We start from the raw sequence: 23,613 nt of genomic DNA on the forward strand, positions 1-23,613 counted from the left end.
TTACTTACGTTTAAAAATGATTTTTTACAATTCGTTTCATTCATAATATATCAATATTATCATTTTTCTGGTTTTTCGGTGAGCGGGTATTTTTTAATGTTTTTTCTTTTCTTGTGCTGTAAATTTACTTTTTCAGAGACACCTTTATAGGGAGTATTATTTTCACTGATGGCAATATTGTATTTGTTTATGTTTGTGCCAAATTCCGCTTCATTTATGCCGCGATTTTCGGCTGTCAGATTGACCTAGTGGTTTATGGCCGTTTTACTAAATGGATTTGAAAGATTCATGTTATAAGTACGCTATTTTCAAGTTTATAAAACATGAGTTTAAAATAGGAACGCTTTTTCTATTGTACTATTAAAATGACATTCAACAAGCGTGTACGAATACGTCATATTTTAGTTAACCAATCAAATCAGTCGGTTATCAGCTGAGAATGAAGGTGGACATTGTCAATGTGCGTAAATGGTTTTTACGATTAAATTATTCTCAATATTTACTTTTAGAGTAAACAATACAACTCGTGATAACTTCCGCTATTAAAAGAAGTGTCTTGAATAATCGGTGCGATGTTATTAAAATGTCCTGCGGACGACAAAGATACAAAATTAAACGCTGCAACTATGAAGGGCAAAGTCGCCAGAGGAACCGGTAAGTAATAATAAAATCACGATGACAATATGGCGTCCCTATTGATGGTATTTATTTTATTCTGTATTTTTAGATGCCATTTTACTGGCTCGCTAAATCTTCATAGAATGTCATTTTCACACCTTATGTTGTCGAATTGTTGTCAGAAGGTTACGTTTTTAATTAGGTAGGTTCAGCTGCCAATACTATACTACCTAGTCGATATTGATACGCAGTGTTCATGAAACGTTCGACTGCTGTGAAAGATGTGCTAATTTTTAAATCCACAATGATTTTACATTATAAGTACCTAGATAATATCATTAATTTATATTATAGGAACTAATAATGCCGGTATGTATTTTGTTTGTCGTTTTATGTCTAGAGAACCATTATTTTTATCGCTTGTAACATTGTTGATAGATCAACAAAATACCTATTTTTGGATTTGTAATCGGTATCTTATCAACATATTTTTGAACATTCATGGCAATGAAAATCAAGATCTGGAATTAATTAGGTACCTAATACATCTTGAACATAAATATGTTATTTTTGATGAGATCTTAAATAATCCCAGCTAACCTTGACCGCTGTTTCAACGTAACCTTTCCCAATATGTTTAATATTACAGCACCACAGGTTACTCATGCCAGAAACACGGCCGAGTCACTGGGCATGGCTAGTGCTAGTTGCTAATGTATTAATAAAATCGTAATCACACCACACGGGTTCCCAACCGTTATCTAAGTAATACCTACCCTTTTATAATATAAAAAAACGTGGTAAAATAGGTAAGTACCTACCACATAAACGTGAAGTTCGATAGTTTTGACAAAACAACAATATGCCGTAATAGAGCGATGTCGAGCGAGAGAAAACGATGCAATACGCTACATGTAACAGCAGTCGGAAATAATAACGGTAACGATAATTAAATTTACCATAATATGTAATTCGTGCGCAGTAGAATACATCGCATTCTGCGCAATTTATTATGTACATGTTAAGTTGTTCCACTATAAAATGAATGCAGGTCATTATGTCAGACCAATTTAATACAATGGAAATGGATCCTGATAATAATCAATTTGTATGGATTGAGTACACTTTGATAGTAGGTCAATGTATAATATATGATATTTATTTAGATTAACAGAATAATAATATAAGAAATTGTCGTGTCCATGGCAAAACCTCCCATCAGGATTTTTGCCATGCGAGCGCGAACAGTTCAAAATAAACGAAATTTTCGGCAAAATAAAACTATTATTTTTCCTATACATAACACATTAATTAATAATTACGAAATGAAAATGGAAAATTGGTATGTATTTCATGACATCAAAAACTCAATTTCACACTATTTATTTTGTTTTTTTTTTGCGTTCTGCCGTGCCGTTGTTACACTAGCTTAAGCTAATCTAATGTCATTTCCATAACTCATCTCGTTATGCAAGCAGATGCTGCCCTCCACCATATTTACGGTACGCGAAATAGCTTGAGTGGTCATCCATCGCATCACTCACTATCCGCAACTGATGTTTATTAACTAATGAACACCGATTGATTCAACGTCCATTTTATTATTTATTTAAGTTACTCAGTGACGTCCCTAGACAAAATGCCGCCCCTAGGTAGCGCCAAACGGCCGCCCCATTTATTTTACAGTCTGTTTTATTTCATCATTTCACGACTCCAATATTCTTAGAAATGTGTTGTATGGATACATTATTAACAAAATATTTACCACTAAAACATACAAAATTAAATTTAAATATAAAAACCGAATAAACAATTATGTCAATATGTATATAGATATTAATTATTTGGGTACCCAAATCACTAGAGCTGAGGTCTTATTTGGTTAATATTTCTGACACGTTTGGTTTGTACCATTGCATAACAATACACAGATTTATTATTATCACACTATTTTTACTATGCTATTATTGTAGAACACGTAAACAAAATAATTTTAGCTATTTCTATATATATATAGATACCAAATGATTCTCCTCGATTTGCCGCCCTTTGAGTAACTGCCGCCCCCAAGCGACGCCCAATCTGCCTACCCCCACGGGACGTCACTGAAGTTACTTACTTGACAGTTTACGTTTGCATCATATTATGCTGTAGGTGTAGATATTATAGAAGTACCCAACCATCAAAACTTGCAAGTGTAGATGATCATTACTTAGGTATATCGGGTCGTCACATAGATAGGTAACCTTTCTGACAAACAAACAAACAAAAAACTACAGGTTCACAGATTAGTGGAGGTATAGGCATATCTCTACAAAAATATTATAATGGTAAAAAAATCTTATCTTTGGTATGAATGGGGCCAAGGGATGACGTGACGTACTGCTCGTTGTTATTACCAGAGCTGTTAGAACCCAAACAATTTTAATGGTTCGATTCCGGGGTTCGGTTCCAGTTTAAAAAAAATCATACCTACTTACCTAAGTAATTACTAATTTAATTATAAGTAGGTTTATGAAGTATTTATAGTATACCTACATAGTTAAGTATAATTGTAATAAATACCTATAAATATAATAATAATATGTAAATTTCAATACCTGGGTCCTAGATAGGTACTCAAAAATTATCTGTTTATATTTCTTCAAAATATCCTTACCAGGTGTACGCGTTCAATCACATTAGTTAAAATATTAAAAACGTTTATTTTAATAATTAATTAGTGAATAGCGATAGATATATTTTTTTAAATGATAGAGTTCAGAATAAATACAAGATAAAAATAACTTTTTATATACAACGTTTTTAAATTTTCTGTTGAACTATATAAACTTGACTTGGCTACCTTAAACGATCAAAAAAAATTGTACTTGACATGTCATATTGATTTCCATAGTAACGCACGTATATATTAATAATTTAGTTGCTAGGACCCCAGAGGCCTAGCAACTAATAATGGTGTCGAAATAACTTTTCATGCAAAACAGAATTAACTGAAAATGAATTCAATTCTACTTAAAGATGGCTAAAAGTATTAAAAAAATGCATTGGCATCGTGTTATGATATATTCTAAAAGTTTCAAATATCTAGCTAGTCGGGAAGTTAGTTAAAAATCGATTGTAAGATTTGTACCGGACAAAGAACACGAGCTAAGAAAAACGTTGTAAAAAATAAAAAACATTGAAACAGGTCCTGGTTAGGGGATCTCAGACTCAAAATCAAGGGTTTCGGGGTTGATTTCCGATTTTTATTCCAGCTTCCGATATTAATTTATTACAATCTTAGGGAATCTGTTTTGTGAACTTGTATTCCCTATGTGAACTATAACTATCCCTATTTTTTTGTCATTGCACATCTATTGCATTTTTATAGTACCTATAAATGCATCTAATATTGTTATTAGCTTATTACATATTCTTGTCTGAAATTTGATTCACATTTTAATGGTAATATGAGTACAAACGTACTTGAACGTAAGTAGGTACATCAGTAATATCTTTTTCAGCAGAATACATTTTAAGTTATAATTAACGGATGAATGAATTTTACATTGTATCTATCACTGATATCATAGTTCAAGTGATTATTAAAATATGCTAGGATTTTTTTCCCCGCACTTTGTGGTGGGTCGCTAGGTTTCGTAGTACTGGTTTAAAATATGTATTATAATATTTATTTATTTTTGTTCTTATGAACTCTGGTCGGTATTTATTTTATTTTTTGTGTTTTATTAATCTTATGAGATGGGATTTTACATGTAGCCAACACAAGATAATTAAACTCAAAGATGCCATTAATGCGAGGATTTAATGTTGCCAGTTGATTTATGTTTCGGTGTGTTCATGTTATGTCGGATGTCTAAAATTGTTTCAAAACAAATGCGAATCCGTATTCCGACCGTGTGGGCGTCATTAATTGTCATCCTTTCAAATTTTGCAAAGTTTGTAATAATTTCACAAGATTACTATCGATATTATCACCCATCCGGATATAAATATTCATCCAAGTGCGTATTTCGAAAAGAACTACATTGTTTTGCATGAACATTTCACTTACTATATGACTATAGGCAAGTTCCAAATAGATAACAAAGTATATTATGACGTATATAGACTGCCATCTTAGAGACCACATTCCATTATGGACTAGTTTGAATCCTGGATGGAAATTGGGCATATTATATCATTGTACTGAAATGCTGAGTCGAGAATGTTAGGGCGGTTTTTATCGTGTCCGGAAACTTGTACGTATGCAGTTCGCCGTAGCACACTTCACCGAGAAATGTTATATCGGAAATATATGGCCGTATATTAAAGACCATCCAACCTCTTCGGGTCGTGTAGTTAAGTAGGTACTGCCATAATTCAAGTATAAATAAAACACGGTTCTTGTCGGTTTACACTTTAAAGCCAGCAGCGAACAAATTTTGAAAATAGACGATTTACTGGATTATTTATTAGGTTAGGTTTTCATTCTTGAATAGTAATTCATGAATTTTCCCAAAATCAGCTATGAAAATTGAATTAATGTTCATATTGAATCTAATAAAATTGGAGACCGTATAGTATACGGTCATCTCTTTCCGATGGAAAGCTCACGGCGAACTGTGCCACGGTGAAATGTTTTACCGTATGTAGTCGCGACCTAAACATTTGAATTAAAACGCGAATATTAAGATGCTACCTATGTCTTATCGATTCTAGTGTCCTATCATATGGGGTGGAGGCGTGAACACCCATAGAAACAACGTTCGGAAAACGCAAAGCTTTCGGAATGTATGTATACGTCTCATGCTTATCAGCTGGAAAGACAAATGTCGAGGATGACAAAGACCAAATATATAACTAAATAAATAAAAAGTAAAAATATGGCATATTTTGGCCATTCCAAAAGATATTAAATTACATCTTACCGTTCAAGCGAGGCTCTGTCAGAGGAATAACGTCATGGGTTAAGGGGGATCCTTATACCAGCAGAAGCACATAGCGGAAAAATACGAAGCTTCCAATTTGAGACATTTTTTTGATAATATACAATTTCAACTGTATTAATAAATATGTAACTGAAAACATTAAAAAAATATTTTTCTAAGTCAAAGATAAACTTACAATTGTAAAAACAATGTGAATTTGTTAAATGTCCGGTCTTTAATATACGGTCATATATTTCCGATACATCATTTCACGGTGAAGTGTGATACGGCGAACTGCATACGTACAAGTAGAATTGGGTATTTCCCGAGAAAATCTCAATCTCGAGATTCGGATTTACCGAAATGATGAAATTTTGATTTCTCGAGATTCGGGATTTCCTAAAAAGAATTCTCGAGATATCGGGAAATTAAAAAAAACCTGTAAAAATCCTAAAAACAGACTAATTCCAAAAAAATATGTTTTTTTTAATTTATGTAAGAAGACAAACAAAATAGAAGTAGGAAAACAAAAATAAGTCAAGACGTTACTTATTAAAATAGGATTTTCAAAAACAAAGACTGTCAATCGCTGCGTCTGACAATCGCGTACGCTTTTGAGACACAAAATTCCCTGATGTTACAAAAGTTGCGCTCATTTTGAGTTGACGTTCGCTTAATTGTGTTAAATGTCCAGATCAGTCTTTGAACGTTTTGTGTTTTCTGTCCACTTTTTACATATAGAAAATCGTTTTTTTCAATTAATATTTGATAATAAAGAAATCCCGAATCCCGAGAAAAGATTCTCGAGATCCGGGATTTCCCGAAATGTTAAAAAATTCAATTCTCGAGATTCGGGAATAGAAAATCTCGAAAATTTCTCGAGAATTTCCGTCGGGAAATTCCCGAAACCTAACTCTATGTACAAGTTTCCGGACACACAAAATAGGCCGGTAAATTACACCAATAAATCCAATCATCAGAAAATCTCAATAGCTTACATTCTCTCAAATCAATTTAGATACCACAAGGCTAGCAAGAAAGTAGGTACTCTTCACATTAAATAAATATATATATATAAAAAAACAAACAGAAGCTTGGAGTAACCATTGCAGATTGCTATTTATTCTTATCCAAATTGTATCTCCGCACGAGAGCCCAATCATTAGGTGGAATAAAAACTACGGCTCCAGAACTGTGTTGCATGTCATGTCTTAAATGAACGACGCTAACCAGAAACCACCAAAGCCACAAGATGACAAACTGAGTTCACTGCATTTTGAAAGTTTTGGGAACGAGAAAAATCCTACAAGCGTGCATCAGGGGAAAGGAAATATGTCTTAAAATTGAATAATGACCTTAGTAGGTCATTATTCAATAGTAGGTCAGCAGAAGAAGAATAGACGTAGTCGTCTATTTTTCTTCTGCTTCTTTCACCCTGTCACTACCCAGCATTGGGGCATAGGGCAAGCACAAGTTCTCGCCACTTCCCTCGATCCATCGCCAACTCTTGCGCCTCCCGCCATTCCAGACCTGCAGCGCGTAGATCGCCTTTGTAGCACCGCTGCATGGTGAGGGATTGTTTGTTAAATGAATCATAGACAAGTGTGAACGAATATATACATAGATATTATCAGAGGCGAAAGGTGGATGTAGGCTGTTAAAATCAGAGGGTTGATTTGCTCCGTTCCAGCACCGCTACGGAACCTAATACTTGCTCCAGCTCCGCTCCAGGTTCTGCTCCGCTCCGGGTACAATGTTAACAAGGTATTATTTAGGTATACCAATACACCAATGTTAAAATACAAAAAAAACAAGTAGTTTTGAAATCAGGTTTATTTTTCGCCCTTTTCTTTATTAATTATATTAAACAAAATTACCTTCAGCAAATCGTCTTTCATTATCTGCCTCTTCCGTCAAAAATTGAGGTTATTTATCACTCGGCAGTGTTGTCGTATTTCAAATAATCCGTGTTGCTCAGTGTTTCATTCAGTTTCACTGAATCTTAGGACGAAAATTGAATACTTAATAATAAAACATCCGGAGCAGTGGAGCACTACAAATTTTCGGTGCTCCGGTTCCGCTCCTGCTCCAACGCTCTGGTTAAATATAAATAGTGCACATTAAACTTTGTCAGTTATACGTATTTGTTTTCATTGAACTAAGACTATATATTACAGATAGTGTTGGTTAGTTGTCATAATCCAATTAAACCCTGCGTAACCAAGCCTAATAGATAATAGTAAAAAAAAATTCGTCTGTCCCATTACATCATACATAAATTTAGATGTTTTATAGATAGAAGAATATTTTTTATCTATTATGGTTTGGGTTAAGCAGGGCTTAATGCATTAACAAAACTAACTAACACCATCTGTAATATGTGTTCTTAATTCAACGAAATAAGTATGACTGAAAAAGTGTGCACAATTTTTTTCGGATCGCCCATATCATACCTAAACTATTATGGTTTGGTTTAAACAGGGTTTAATTGATTTTTAAAAACTAACCAGTTTTCATCTTCAATTTGTATTATTAGTTCAAGGAAAACAAATAAGTATGGCTGACAAAATTTAGTGTACACTAAGTATTTATGTCTACCCTAGCCTACCGTGCCTAGCCACCCACTGCATGGCGTGAAGTTCGATAGTTTTGACAGAAAATACGACGCCTAGCTAGAGAAAACGCTACAATAGGCTCATGTAAGATGAGTCAAAAATAAAAGCGGCAACAATAATTAAATTTACCATAATAATTATGTAATTCGTGCGCAGTAGAAGAAATCACAATATGCGCAATTTCGTTGACTACGCGCTGATCAGACCGCTCAGGTTGCCAGGTGTCTGAACCAAGCCTAAATCCACCTGGACGTTTTCGGCAGAATTGTTTTTGTCTTTAAAAGTGTACGAACCAACTCATGTAGATGTTTTAATAACATACTAATAATACTAATTAGTTTGTGTGCTAGGATACATGTCATCATAACGATTCTAGCGAACGTTTGTATTGAATGGTTTCAGCACACCAGCCTTTAAAAAACAGCATTTTTTAAATTTTGTGAGTCGGATAGTTTCTGCGTAATATCGTCCAAACAATAATTGACATCTTCATTCGACAGCACAACGTCTTGCCCGAGTCCTGTTTGTGTGTGTGTGTGTGTGTGTGTGTGTGTGTGTGTGCGAGGAATAATTATTTTCTATGTGTGTGTACTTTTACAACAAACAAACAGATGAAAAAACAACTGTTATTTTCTTCGTGACCTTACATAAGAAGTCTATTATCATTACTGAAACTTTCGCCTTCGTTTACGGATAGGATGACCACGTTGCATGCCAGAAAAACAAGAATACCTATTATCGGGTCTAGGACGATTCGGCACCGGGACAACTGGGCGCACACGAATGCAATTCGAAAATAAATAGACGTTCGTGAATTATTATATGTTGGTACTTTTAAAATAAATATTTAATATTTATATTTAAATTATTATATTATCACTTAATACTTGGTGAAAATTTAAATATGCACACGTAAATAATGATTTAATTGTACACATGTTTAAGTTCCAACGATAAGAGAGTTCTTTGATTTTTGTATAAAGCCTCTAAAACAAAATTAGTAAAGTAGTAGATAGAAACTGATTGAAATTCCTCGTCTACTTTTTGCGTAACATCGTAACGAACGTCTATTTATTTCATTCGACAGTGCGACGCCCAATTGTCCTGGCGCCCAGTTGTCCCAATCCCCTATTATCATCTCTGACAAATAAAGTGGACGCTTCGTTTACTCTCGGTTACAGTCTTGCTACTCTATTTTTAATATTTAGATTAATTCTGTATGCGTAAAGAAAAGGAAGATAAGTCTAAAATCACTACTTTTCAAGAGTGCCAAAAAATTGAGTTTTTAACCGTTTTGCATAAATGATTTTTTTCTATGTAAAATGTACTAATTCAGAGCCCTTGATTCGACTCGTCCTTTTCTCATCTGCGTGTAATATTAACTTGGCGCATAAAAAACAAATTTTCATTATTAATGAAATATTATCCCGTTTCTTTCCACACACAGAAATGCATGAATCTGCAATACTTATTGATATTGAATTTAATTTACTGATTAAACACACTTTTCCCTGATACGTATTACATTTTAGAATAATATTTCGCTAAAATTAGAATTATTTTGTGGCAGCCGTGGATTGACATTTCTTGCGTCGTACCCAATCCATAAAACGGCTATGGATATAATATATTATGATATCCATCCACCTGTTGCATGGTCACCCAATCGTATCATAGGGGAGCTTCGAGCGACGGCGACGTGTTGCGTCACAGCGGCGACTTTCCTAGCGTAGACCTCCCCCCTTGCCCATCCGAAGGCTTCGCCGCCCCCACCGCCGTCCCGAGGCGGGCGGACCTCTACGCCTGTCGCCGCCGCCCTAATGAAAGGCAAACACGGCATCCCCCCACTCCCTCCGCTTTATTTCTGTTATTATCGACGCGCTGTGGCGGCTGGTTTGTTTGTCGGCCTTCTGGGGTCTATAATCTGGGAATCAACTGGATTTTTATCTTCAATAATATTTTTTTCTCATACACCCACCCCACCGTTGACTTGTGATGGTTCATGACCCATGTCTATCATCGTAACGTTTTTTACTATTTTTAATATATTAATATATTCTATCGAATAAAAACACCTAACTCCAGTATCAATGCAATAATATAAAAGGAAATCTAAATATCTCATCTCCATGTAATAAATAAAAGAACCTTGTAAGAAAAAGCAAGTGTTTGTATGGTTAATAAAATTATAGATACTTCTTTGGCGTAACAAAATAAAATAAGCCGTTACCTGAGTCTATTAATATTATAGTGGATTAGGTTGATGAAAACGTACGCGATTCATCAGTGTCTCATATTGCACATGATAATTGTAATTTAATTATTGTATTGGACCAAAACTCATCTTTGCTATACAGCGGTTATAATCGATTCGGAAGTGCCCATGATGAATTAATAAAAAAACAAATTTTAATGTATTTTTTGCATTATTTACCAACTCAACATTCACAAAATTTATTAATTTATTGATACCTATATAATTTTACTCATAAATAATACTACATAAATATAGCCTCAAATCTTGATACACAATCTTTACAATGAAAAATAAATATACACTCCAATATAAATAAAGTTTTATGAATATAAATTAACAGTGTAGGATGTTAGTCTCCAGGAATTTGTTTATAAACATATATATTTATTATGACTCAATATTGGTTATGTTTACAACACGTGCTGTTTACTTGGTTGTATTGAACGACTAACTAAATAACCCTATGCGCATCCGCATGTACCCTGGAGACCGAAATGAATATAATCATAGTAATAAATTATATGATGCATCGGCGCGCGCAACTTCCGTCACACGCCAAACGTGTTACATCGGCGCGCGCAACTTCGTCACACGCCATTAACTTCAAAAACAAACAATGCAATATCGATGTAGTCGTAGTTAGTTGTCAAGTGTTAAAATCGTCTGGAAACTGGGAAACAGTGGAAACCTGAAAACAGACGTTTAATGAATTATGTATTAAAATTCGGCACCAAATATTATTTTACGGGCAAAAGATTTAGTCTTCATTTAACTTAGTTTCCCTACTTCAATTAATGACTTTATTGGACACATTGAGATAACCATTTAAACGATCTCATTGCGAGACACTTTTTACTCGATTTTTTTTTTAATTAGTCCTCTATACGTGAAAATCTCTGTTGTTTGTCTACTCTAAACAATGGATCAAACAGGTTTCATCCGGATGTAAGAAGTACCTACTAGGAATATAATGATATGAAGAACTCACAAGCTGACGCCATTGTGGATTTCAAATTTATATAAAAAACGACGTAAGCCCAAAATATAAAAAAAACAACCTCAAAAACGTAGTAAGTTACTTATCTATTTAATTTTATTTCAAAAAATCAATTTCATTACAAAATAAAGATGGTAAAAGATTTCTTTATAATTTAATAAATCTGTAGCGTCCTTTTTGGAATACCTACCTATATTACATTTTCGTCCTAGAGGCAGAGTGCAAAGTTATGAAGTATATAATGTACTCTACCCACTAACTAAACGATCACAGGGACGCCCTAAAACCCTTTGCATCGACGAATTTATTAAGTTAGTGGATATACTTGGCAGCGAAGATCTGAGTATGGAGAAGAGCGGAAGGAGCTTGGGCGAGGCCTTTATTCGGTAGTGGTTCGATCCCGGCTGGTGGTGATGTTTATATAGGTACTTTATTTACAGCAGTTTATCGCAAACAACGATTTACTGAGAGTGAGTAAAGATGTAAATAAATCAATCGTTTTCGTCTACGACGCTTGCCTTGGACCGAAATTATTTGTTATTGTGGACAGAGTTTTTCTACAAATGCCTTTTAAAATAATGAACAATTTGGGCCGGTCTAAGATCTCTGCCCATTAAAAGTACGGCGTTCGACCGCGCTGAAACGTCGTCCAAGTCGTTTCGAAGGTGAAGAGACTGGACTCTCCCACTGCCACCTCGGCCACCCCCAGCCGGGCCCCGACTCCCCCCCCCGTTCCTAGCGCGAGACCCTCATTAGACGGACTTGTCTCTCTGTCACCGGGTTCTTCCCCCTCTAATACCGTTATTTATTTTCGCCTTATCCTTTCACTCATTGGTAGCGGTAATCTAATCAAATCATAAACAAGTCAATATTATATTGTGACTATTATCAATACGTCAGTGTTTATTTATGGACCATTTCGACGTGCATTTTTAAAAAATATATAAATCTGGTTTTTCATATTATATTCTAATACATTTTCTTTAGTCGATTGAGATTAATACTATTCTATGAATCAGTAGGTTGATTGTGATTTGTTGAAATGAATTGCTATATCACAGTTATATGCATAACGATGGCCTAATGTTAATACCTATCCCGTAAGTGACTTTTTACAAATTGTGCAGGAAGCTATAAAACTAAATATTTAATTTGTGTATTTGACTGTTAATAGTTCACACGTAACAACTGTCAGACAAGAAGATCTAGGCAATAACCGGACGTCGCTGGAGTCGGCGTGCGATTAACTAAATAGTTACACAGTTTTAACACGTGGACAACTCGTAGATAACCGGAAGTAGTAGCAGTCGAAGTTCGGTTAAAAACAGGAAGGGCTTATTAGTTCACAGTTTTAACACGTTGACAAGAAGATCTTGTTTGACAGTAATTGCATGCCAATAATCCGAAGCGTAAAAATTGGTAAAGCAAAGCACATAACGCTTAATATAATAATAACATCCAATAAAATGTGACATATATAAATATACAAACAACATCATACAAAGACATCCAAATTTGTTATATTACTTACCTATTGTCTTACCTTTTAAATAATTCGAAAGTGACATTTTGAAGCTGAATTCAACACACGTCATGCAACACGCTTGACAGCTTAGAGACAAGATACGGGCTATTACAGGTTTATTCCTGCAATGTTCAAATACGGGAAATTATTAAATGGCTGTATCATTTTTGTTAAAATAACTACAGATATGGGAATTTCGCAGTATTTTTGTTGTTTTAATGTTGTTATACATCAAAAAGTCATTTTCGTCATGTATGTCAAATACGGGGTATTGACATTAGACCATCAATAAATAAATTTGAATAGCTACTTATCCGTATTGACCACAGAACAGATTGTGTTCCTTGTTATTCTCAATTATTAGGGTTATCTTATCATATTGAGAGAATAAGTATCGTGCCTGAATAAAATACCTAAATTACGATATCGGAAGAAAAGTATCGGTCAAAAGGTATTAATACTTCAGATTATCGATACGTTTTAACGGCCCTATTCACAATGACAATTACTTTGAACTTATATATTCTATCTGCTAGCTATACTAATACCAGTATTGTTTCTCATTATTATAATCTAATTGAGTAATCAGTTTACAATTATATTGACTGGGTATAAAACAGCTCTACTTTATTTTCGATATTTTGAGAAGCGTTTCATAACAAGCTTATCGTGATCTGTAATCAATAAGTATTATTAACGTGATGTTAAATTACCTTTATCTCGTTACCTAACTCAACAGGTAGGTACGGTGATTATCGCATAGGTGAAAATACCCGGTAATTCATCTAACTAATTAGATTAATACTATCGACCGGGGTATATTATTCTCATTTGTTTTCTCGTGGCTGAGTATCGTCACCCTTCTGAACTGCAGTTATGAATTCTGCGATCAATAGGTCCTCTCAGGGTGAAGTGAAGATAACAGAATATTGGTCATTTAAAATATCTAAAAATCTGTTATCATTTTGTATTTACCACATATAAATATTGTTTTACGACACGGTAAGGTAGGTAGGTAGGTACATGCAGCGCGTTATGAAGTATGAGTACCGAAGTTTATGTTGTGAGTTGTTAATTAACATGAATTAATTAAACACTAAATATTTATTTAATTTCTAATTGATTTAAGTTTTGTACTATTATATTTGAGTCGTTTTTTGCGACCCGGGTTTCGCCTTTCGGCATCTTCAGGCAGTATGTGCACTCACCAAATTTGCCTTTTGAATAATAGATAAATGTAATGGTGTTTAAGAAGTCAGCTGTTACAACGTCGCCTTTTCGTCCAATTCATTAGAAATGATGTTGTATATTATAATACCACATAATAACGTTCACAAAGTACATTGACATTCTAATTTTTTTTGGATAAATTCAAATTCCATTAAGTACCTTTGGTCGATAGTATTAATATTATAAATATTGCTGGTCCGGCAAGATTGACTGAATTATATAGTAAGTTACTTTTAAAATTTCGCGTTGCATGTCAAAATTTGTGGTTTGTTTAATAAGAGATGTACCTATATACGTTGGAGTTAAGAGTGTTCGTTGTCAGTGTGTGTTTGCCTTTGGTGAGCTTTGTTACACAGCGCCTGAAGATGCCGAAAAGCGAAACCCGGGTCGCAAAAAACGACTAAAAATTAATGGAATAGTACAAAACTTAAATCCATTAGAATTAAAATTCAAATTCCATCAAGTACCTACCTACCTTCGGTCGACAATATTAATATTATGAATATTTATTTATATTTTGCCGGGCGAATTCCAAGGATAATGTCTTTTAACTGTGCATAACCATTGTGTAAGTGTATTCCGTGACTTAAGAGTGATACGACGATACTTCTGTGAAACGGCAAATAATTTTCAACTATAGGCGCAACGAAATTTTGGACTCGCTGGCAGTCGGAGAGCGGAGGTCGAGGTGTGGATACGTCAATTTGTTTCGTGATGGCGACGGGGGTATTTATTCTTAAATCGTGTAAAGATGACTAAAAACGTTACCCATTTACTTGAAAAAGAAAACATGTCAATGAATATATTATTATTGTTACTAATAGAACGATAAACAGAACATCAAATGGACGCATTTTGGATTTATTTATATGACAAATTATATTTCGTTCGGCATGCGTCATTTGCAACCGCGATCCGCAATCTGCGCATCGCCTAGCCACGATCTTTTTAGACCATGCCTCAACTGAGCTATAGCCTTCAAGCTATGCGAGCTTTCCATTAGGGCCAAGACTATGAGATCGGGTCTTCTCGTTCGCCAAAAGATGCCGGGAATTTCTCGAATGCGGGAAAGTTGTTCCCTTTTGAAAACAAATTGCCATCGATGATCGAACAGCGTAAACCTACGGTTTTATGAGGTGCGTATTGTTAACCATCCGTCTAAAACATTGGGTATTTGGATGAGTTCTAATAATGTTAAAAAAACTTTTGAATTTCACCTACACCCCAATGGCGAAGGGTGGAGGTAGGCTGTTAAGATAAGTGTGCGCTATAAATGGTGCACACTATACTTTGTCAGTCATACGTATTTGTTTTCATTGAAATAAGACTACAATTTACTGATGTTGGTTAGTTTTTAAAATTCAATTAACCCCTGCGAAAACCAAGCGATAATTAGATAATAGTCGAAAAATACTCGTTTATCTATAAAATATCTAAAATTGTGTAATTAAATCATACATACATTTGGAAATTTACAGAGAGAATAATATGTTTATATATTATTATAGTTTGTTTAGGCAGGGCTTAATTAATTTAAAAAAATGATCCAACAATATGTGTAATGTATTCTTAATCCAACGAAAACAAATAAGTATCGATGAAAAAGTGTGCATAATTTTGTCGTATCGCCCAAAATATTCCAATGCTATTATGGTTTGGTTTAGGCAGGGTTTAATTGATTTTTAAAAACTAACCAACACAATCTGTAAATTGTAGGCTTAATTCAATAAAAACAAATACGTATGACTAACAAAGCGTAATGTGCACTATGTATGGCAGATCTTATCAGCCTACCTCCACCCTTCACTACTGGTAACATCCCATGGAATGAGAGGCGAGCTTTATAGGATCTGTTACGCTTTGGGGTGTAATTACTACGTACCTACTCATTATTTATTTAATATGTTTATTCCAAGTTGACTTTGGAAAAGGTATTTGTAAAAGAATTAAATCGGATTCCAATTTGTTATTCACTATTAATCTTACTTTTTTTATTTAAGTTTCGTTTAGACCAGGTCATACTCACGTAGCGTTAAACGGGCAAAGCCGCCGCGAGTCGACGCCCTGCCGAGCGATCCTTATCATGCGAAGGCCGACGAAATGTTTACCCACCAATACAGAATCGACGCAATGTAATCTATACTTACCCACCTACTATATGTATGTACATTACTTGGGAAATCGGCGTCTGTTTTCCATGTGAAAAACCTTTTCTTATAATACGGTTTAACATTTCTAGTACTTACCAATGTATGTTTACGATTGAAAATAAGTATTTGTATTTATATTTCATGTGTCTAGCTACTTACGATATTTATTTATTTATTTATCTATTTATTTATTTATTTATTTATTTATTTATTTATTTATTTATTTATTTATTTTGGAAGTCACGTATTGAATATATCGTCGGTGTTTTGTAAAAAGGGCGAATTAACCAAAATGCTATTTTACAGCAGGAGGATTTTTAACTTTTGACATACCTATGTATATTTATTAATTATCTGTGGATGATTATAAATTGTTATGTCCATTTTTTAACATAACTAAATTTGATACCGCTGGCAACCCCGATTATTATCAATGGTCACGTCGATAGAGCGTACGCGATTAGACAGATGTCGCTAATGGAATTTCCGGCCGCAACGGAGGTCGCGAGGTGTGAGAGAAGCAACATGACTTTTTTGATTCTGTCTGCCGTCCAGTACAGTCGTGCTCCGTTTGGATTTACCCAATATTAATCATGGACGTCACTTAACGGAGCACGATGCAGCTGTCGTGTCAGGAGACTCTGATCGTTCCAATTAGGGTATTTTAAAACTATTATTTGATTCACCATTGTTTCTTTTCAAACTTAGCCGCTTGCATTTAAAGTTAGTATTTCAAATTTCAGTATCGAACTGCTTAATAACTTTTTAATGTATTTCTAAATTCTTGCTTTTGCGATAATATAGTTTCTGTCAAGTATAAATCGCTCTTTTATTTATTGTTCCCAATTCTATATTCCACACTGTTTAAATATATTTATTATCTTTCACGATTGTAAGATCGTGTGGCGTCCAGAAATTTATTATGTACATCTTAAACCCTGGATTGCACGAGCCTTCAGCCGCGTAATCCCTTGTTTTTAATTAAATTTACAGTTGTCAGTTGCGAGATTTCTGAAGAAATGTGGAGTTCGTCTTGGAAAAGATCAGGTAACTTACGGACCTTGTCTCATGTCTCATGCTCATGCTTTAACCATTGTACTTTACATTATCTATAAATCCTTTTATTTTGTTATTGTGACTCAAAGAGCACAATTACAAAATATTAATATATCAAAATGTCCAACAAATTTATAGTAAAGCTTAGAAAGAATACTGTCATTATAATAAAATATTTTAAAAAGCTTAATATGTCACATTCGCTTTTTATTCGTAATACTAAGTGCCAAGTGTAAATACTCGCCTTTACGATTATCGTTTTTAAGTACTATCCTGTGGAGATACAAATTCGCCGTTTTTACACAACAAAGCTAGTGAGGTGCTCGTACATATTGTTTTTTCATTAAAATCTCGATTTCGCCAAAATGATTGATTCGCCCTTTTTACAAAACACCGACGATATTTGTAACTACTGTAAGAAAACATCTTCTTGGCTACGTTTCCAGGCGCTGTTGTTTACTAAATGGGAAGAGCTTATAATGGAATTGTGGTGAAAAATGGGCGGAGCATGTTAGTTCACAGTTTTAACACGTATCCAAGAAAATGTTTTCGTACAGTAAGTATACACATTTTCTAAGATTTTTCTGATCATTTGGACCACGTTATTTATACGCTGGGCCTGTGGCCACCACGTGTTAGGGATCTCGAATATAGTACAATAATTATTCACCCTACCGCAGGTATGTCCAACACGTCGCTCATAGGAATTGTGGTCATGAAAATGTAAAAACCGTCTATACTATAATATGGTTTCATTGAAATTTTGACGAAGGAGCATTAACGATTTCTGTTTTTATTTCATTAATCACCTTACCAGAAAAACGTTTTAAATTGACCGTGATGAAGCCCGCGTGACCTCGTCGTATTACTTGATTCATATTTCATCAGTCACTGCATGCAGCAGGGGTGAACAAGAGAGAAGATGTGAATCCACGCGTTTTTAATGGAGATGATTTTTCTCCTCGCAGTTACGCAGTTGGCTCTTTAAAAGTAGGATAATAGTTTGACGATGAGTGTTCAGAATAAGACAAAAACATATTATTTTCAAGACGAATATAGTCGTCAGCCAAGTATAATACGTTTGGTTGAATTGAATAGTGACAACGGGGGAGTGTGGTAAATAACTGAATACCTGGTAGACCACAGCCTACTTATTTGAAGTTGTACATGCCTGCCCTACCGGATTCATTGATAATCGTTCTCTCGTAGTCCGCAATGTCTGCCCTATATACATTCTATCACATCCACTGCAGTAGTTGCAAAACACACATATTTTATTATATTAAGTCATTCTAAATTCAGTATTTTTATCGCATTCTTCCTATACATGGCATCGGTGATGTTTATGCTGTATTATGACAGATAAGCACGGCCTTTGAAAATGCACTGGTTGTCAGAAAGTAATACCTTTGTAATAATTTAAGTTATAATTAATATTATAAAATATCAAATAGATGGGTAAATAATCATGTTGACAAGAGTAGTAAGAAGTAGGATATCAGCTGCTGTGTGCTCAAAAGTGTGCAACTGGGCATAGTGCGGCGCATCTTATCTTATCTGGAACGGTCGGTGTTGTTGTTTGTACTAATCTCTGAACAAATTTGGTTAGAGGCGACTACCAAGTACCAACCTATTTACAATCTTCAGCGCGTCTTCGGTACCTCGTGCATGCAGCATAATATCGAAATTTCAATTGTTTTATAATATCTCTTTATAATAGCTCGTCTTTAATATGTCGTTAATTGTAAGAGGGGACAAGGATTTAATGTTATCAATGAAGAAATTAAACGAATAGTCGTAGCAGAAAGCGGGTGTTGCTTTGGTCTACAAAAGTCGACTAAAGTCTCCAGCCGTAAAAAAATTCTGATGTAGGTACAAGACGTTGATCCGAACAATATTGATCTAGGTTACATGTAAGTTGTACGTATGCAGTTCATCGTGGGACACTTATTCGTGCGCCGCCGTACGTGAAACATGAGTCCGTATAACATTTTATCAAATGACGAGTTCTTCATTGAACATTTCACCGTGGAATACATTTGTACGTATCTTACAAAATGCGGCGATAGTTTGAAATAGTATTGTTCGATTAAGTTAACACTAACCTAACCTAGTAAAGACATCTCATAAAATTCGCCGTTTTAGCATACGTACAAATATACTCCACGGTGAAATGTTCAACGAAGAACTCGTCATTTGATTAAATGTTACACGAACTCATGTTTCATGTACTGCGGCGCACGAATAAGTGTCCTGCGGTGAACTGTTTACGTAGAAATTTCCGGATACGATTGATCTATGGATCGTAGTATTGGACTAAGATCACTAACCATCTAGCTAGGAAAAGTTCTACATAGCCTATGCTTATATAATATACTAGGATATTTTATCTCTTACTGCTACTTACTGCAAATGATAATTTATTGTTTTCTCGTGCATTCGAGGTAATTATTGCGAAACTACATATTCTTGCCGAATTTTCATTTTTAGATCTTCCAGAAAAAAATATCTGTCGAGAGCTTTTAACCCAATTTAAAACTACTCATAAGAGGTCGCCGGTTTCCTGCGCCATACTTTTGTTTAATGTGGCAACTGAATTATAATAATGTTAAACGAATTCTCATAATTTTATTATTTTTTATAAGACTGGGTAAAAGATAAATACTTGAGTCTTCGTCAATACACAATAGGTACTATTGCACTGTTTGGTCAATGGTAGGCACCTAATAATTATTATTTAGTAAAATTGAAGATCATATCATTATATTAGAGAAAAAAACAATACTGTATCTCCGTGTTAAATGAAACTAAATGAATGTGATAATATAATATATTATGATATATTGTAATTATTGTCTTGCAACCTTCATATTATTATCTAAATTTAAACTGGTTTCAGTTGTGTATTTGATATAGGCCTAAGGCGGGTTCCACAAGAAGTCACATTAATATTAAGTACTCAGTTGATTGATAAGCAATATTCTTAATAATTCATATCAATTGATTTTGATTTAATTTGTTCGCGTAGACAATGCTTAATCACGAATCGATTGAGAATATTGATTTTGTCATCTGTTGAGGGACTTCTCAATGTAAAGAGACACATGTTACTAAACTTTACATATTGTCTTCTGGTTACGTATGTCAACCAAAGACGTTTTAGAAAATATTCAGCACGGACATGAGTTTTTGAGTTTACGATTACAGGAAGAAGAGGCTGCCTCTGTTTTATTTTCGAGTTTTACAAAAATGTATAAGCGTGGTAGACCCAGTCAGGGAGTGGAAATTTGGCAGAAATATAGCCCCCCTTATTGACATGAAACCCCGGTGATCCGAGTGGCGCGCAACCTTTTATGGTGCGGTTTATTTCCTTATTTGGATGTTTACGAAATCTTACCTGGGTCGGCATCAGTGTTTCTAACTTTCGTTGACAAAAACTTGCCAGACGGGATATGAAAATGGCTATGTGGCAGGAAAAACGCTAGGTTTTGTATAAATTTACTTATTCTACTAAGAAAGAAGTCAGTACCTTTGCTTTCGCGTATCAAAAAATGTCGATACTTGTAAAAACCACACATATTAAATACCTATATTCTGTCAACGGCGTTCAAGCTTCGTTTCATGTTTGAAGACGAGAGCTTCTTTCTTGTAGGACAGACATAGAGAATTAAAGAACATACCTTTTTTCAACAGCTTTAAAGCTGTTGGAGGCATCAAAAACGCTAGTAAAAACGCCACAAGCCATATGCGTTTTTTGCAAGCTTAGAAAAAATGCTAGATCTGGCAAGAAATACACTAAATTGGCAACGCTACTCGGCGTGTAATTACCTTAATACTAACAATCAATATATCAAATTAAATCTAAACAAAATAGTAAATCGAACCTCATATAAAAATAATAGATTAACTAAATAAATTGTTTTTCAAATAAAATATAATTTTATGCCGCAATTCGTGGTCGGTACCCACTATAAATATAAGCTGTTTTCGATCGCAAACCCTTAGCGGCCGACGCTCACTATAACTGGACAGGCTTCCATCGACCCGTTACAATGCAATATCCTTGCTGGAGTTCTCCCGCTAAATCTGCAGATTCAGGTTCACAGTGCCACCACCTCTCTTTTAATTATGTACAACACATATTTATATTTTTTCCGCCGATAAATTAATGAACTCATCAAATTATTATGCTGAGAAAGCAAGTAGGTACAAGATACGTACTTAACAAGGAACTAATTATTTTTATGTAGGCACAATATTCTTACCGGACTTTTGTGCTTTATCCCATTATGATTAGGGCATAGTTGGTCAACCGATTATAATTTGTCGTCGCCCCAAAAGGGCATTTGTGACATTTTCACGGTTTTGAGTGATGATTGTAGTTTTGTTCGTATTTTTTTTCTCTACATTATAGGCAAAATCCAGGGAATATTATCTGTTCTGTGGAGCTACATCCATGAAATCACAATTTACGAAAGAAAATAAAGGTCACTTGTGTGTTTGTAGACGTAGACCAGGGGTAGTCAACCTTTTTATACTTACCGCCCACTTTTGTATCTCTCTTAGTAGTAAATTTTTCTAACCGCCCACCGGTTTCACAGTAATGGTGATTTAGAAAGTAGGGAAGTAAATTTACTTTTTAAAATTTATAAATCAGAGTTACAGCAAGACAAGTTAAAGCATATAATAATAATTACTTAGTAAATACTTTATGTCAGACTTTCGTTAAGTTTGGCAGAATAAATCTTTATAAAACAACTTAGGTACTGTAGTTAAATATATCTTTTTATTTATACTTTGCATACATAGAAGCATGAAAAATGCGAGGGCGATACAAATAGTATATTTTCTGAAATTTAAATTGTCATGGGAATTTTATGAAAATATAATAAAAATGTTTTTAAAACCCCTACCGCCCACCATGAAAGCTGGAACGCCCACTTGTGGGCGGTAGGGACCAGGTTGACTACTCCTGATGTAGACTAACCTTCAATTAACGTATAATATAAATGTAACATGTACACAATTTTGCCAGTCTATATGCAGTGGTTACAAAAATAATATAAGAAAAGGGTACTATGTGTAATTATTTAAAATGTGTAAATAAAAAAAAAGATTTTGTTGTAGAAAAAAGGGCCCCTGCGACGTGAATCTTCACAAGATATGAAAAATAAAAATAGCATTTAATTTTTCAGTCGTGCATTTTTCTCAAAACTCTATTTTTGCACAAGTGCCCTTTTGCTTTTGGGGCGACGTTATATATGTATGTACTTACATGTTTATACCTATTTAATAACATTTTTCGTGTGGCTTAAATTTGTTGGGTGTAATAAAATCGAGCTCTTAGTGTCAAACAACACTATCTACAAAAGTGTAACTTTACAGGAGAGCCAAAAATCGTCATTTTAGATTCTTGTAACTCAACAAGGGAAATGTTTATTTAAAACCTAATGTTAATATTTTATAATTTATTGTGTATTGTACATTTATCTTGCTTATGATGATGTTAAAATTTATAGGGATAGTTTTAAAAAAATATGAAAACAAGGGTAACTTATGTAGTTAGCGTTAAACTTTACTGACGATTTAATAAGAAATTAGAAAATATTGACATAACGTTGTTTGACTATCATGTAGCCGTAAATGTAAAATAACGTTATCTCAAAAAAAACTCTTTTTTGTAGATAACGTTGTCTGACTTTAAGCACTCGAAATGTTACTTATTGTTTAGTTTATTTAGGCTGAAGTGTGCAGCGCGCACAGCTTATGAGCGTTGGTTGTTATTCGAAAAAGGTTTGGAACCAGTGTGTTTGAAGTATGGTAATTAATTTACATAAGTACTATTTCTGCATATTATTCATTCCCCACTCTACTGGCTATCAAATTATTGACAGAAATTTACGTCCAACGGCATTGCGAGAAACATATTATTAATAATTCTGATTGGAAATAAATGCATGCATATTAGGCTTTCTATTTTTATCGTTATTATTTGACGATAGATAACAATCCCATAATAAGACGCAGTCGTGAAATACAACATATTATAATTAATGTATCGACTGACCTTTCGAAAATTCGTATGTATTTGAATAATATGTTGAAGTTAAAACGCAAAAGAGAAACTCGAGTGCTACTTTGCATTAATACATGTTTATATTATTAATTGATAGTATTTTTTTACTATAAATTACGTGGTATTTTCTATTTTCCAGAAGATATTTCAGATTTGCGAAAGGGATGTACCTATTT

General features: G+C 34.2%; 1 protein-coding gene across 3 annotated transcripts in view; it reads left to right on the forward strand.

The window, feature by feature from the left end:
- Positions 1 to 189: 189 nt before the first annotated feature.
- NFAT (nuclear factor of activated T cells 3) overlaps positions 190 to 23,613 on the forward strand; it is a 147,281-nt gene continuing 123,857 nt past the window's right edge. Inside the window, exon 1 of one of the 3 annotated variants that reach the window (XM_085955916.1) lies at positions 190 to 654. In XM_085955916.1, the coding sequence (XP_085812042.1) occupies positions 573 to 654 (82 nt within the window). In that variant the 5' untranslated portion in view covers positions 190 to 572. The remainder of the gene's footprint in view (positions 655 to 23,613) is intronic. The other 2 variants (XM_085955915.1, XM_085955917.1) reach the window with 2 other exon arrangements.

This window comes from Rhyacophila brunnea, unplaced genomic scaffold (genome assembly GCF_057557595.1).
Source record: "Rhyacophila brunnea isolate RB1 unplaced genomic scaffold, BYU_Rbru_1.0 scaffold_5, whole genome shotgun sequence".
Lineage (NCBI taxonomy): Eukaryota > Metazoa > Arthropoda > Insecta > Trichoptera > Rhyacophilidae > Rhyacophila > Rhyacophila brunnea.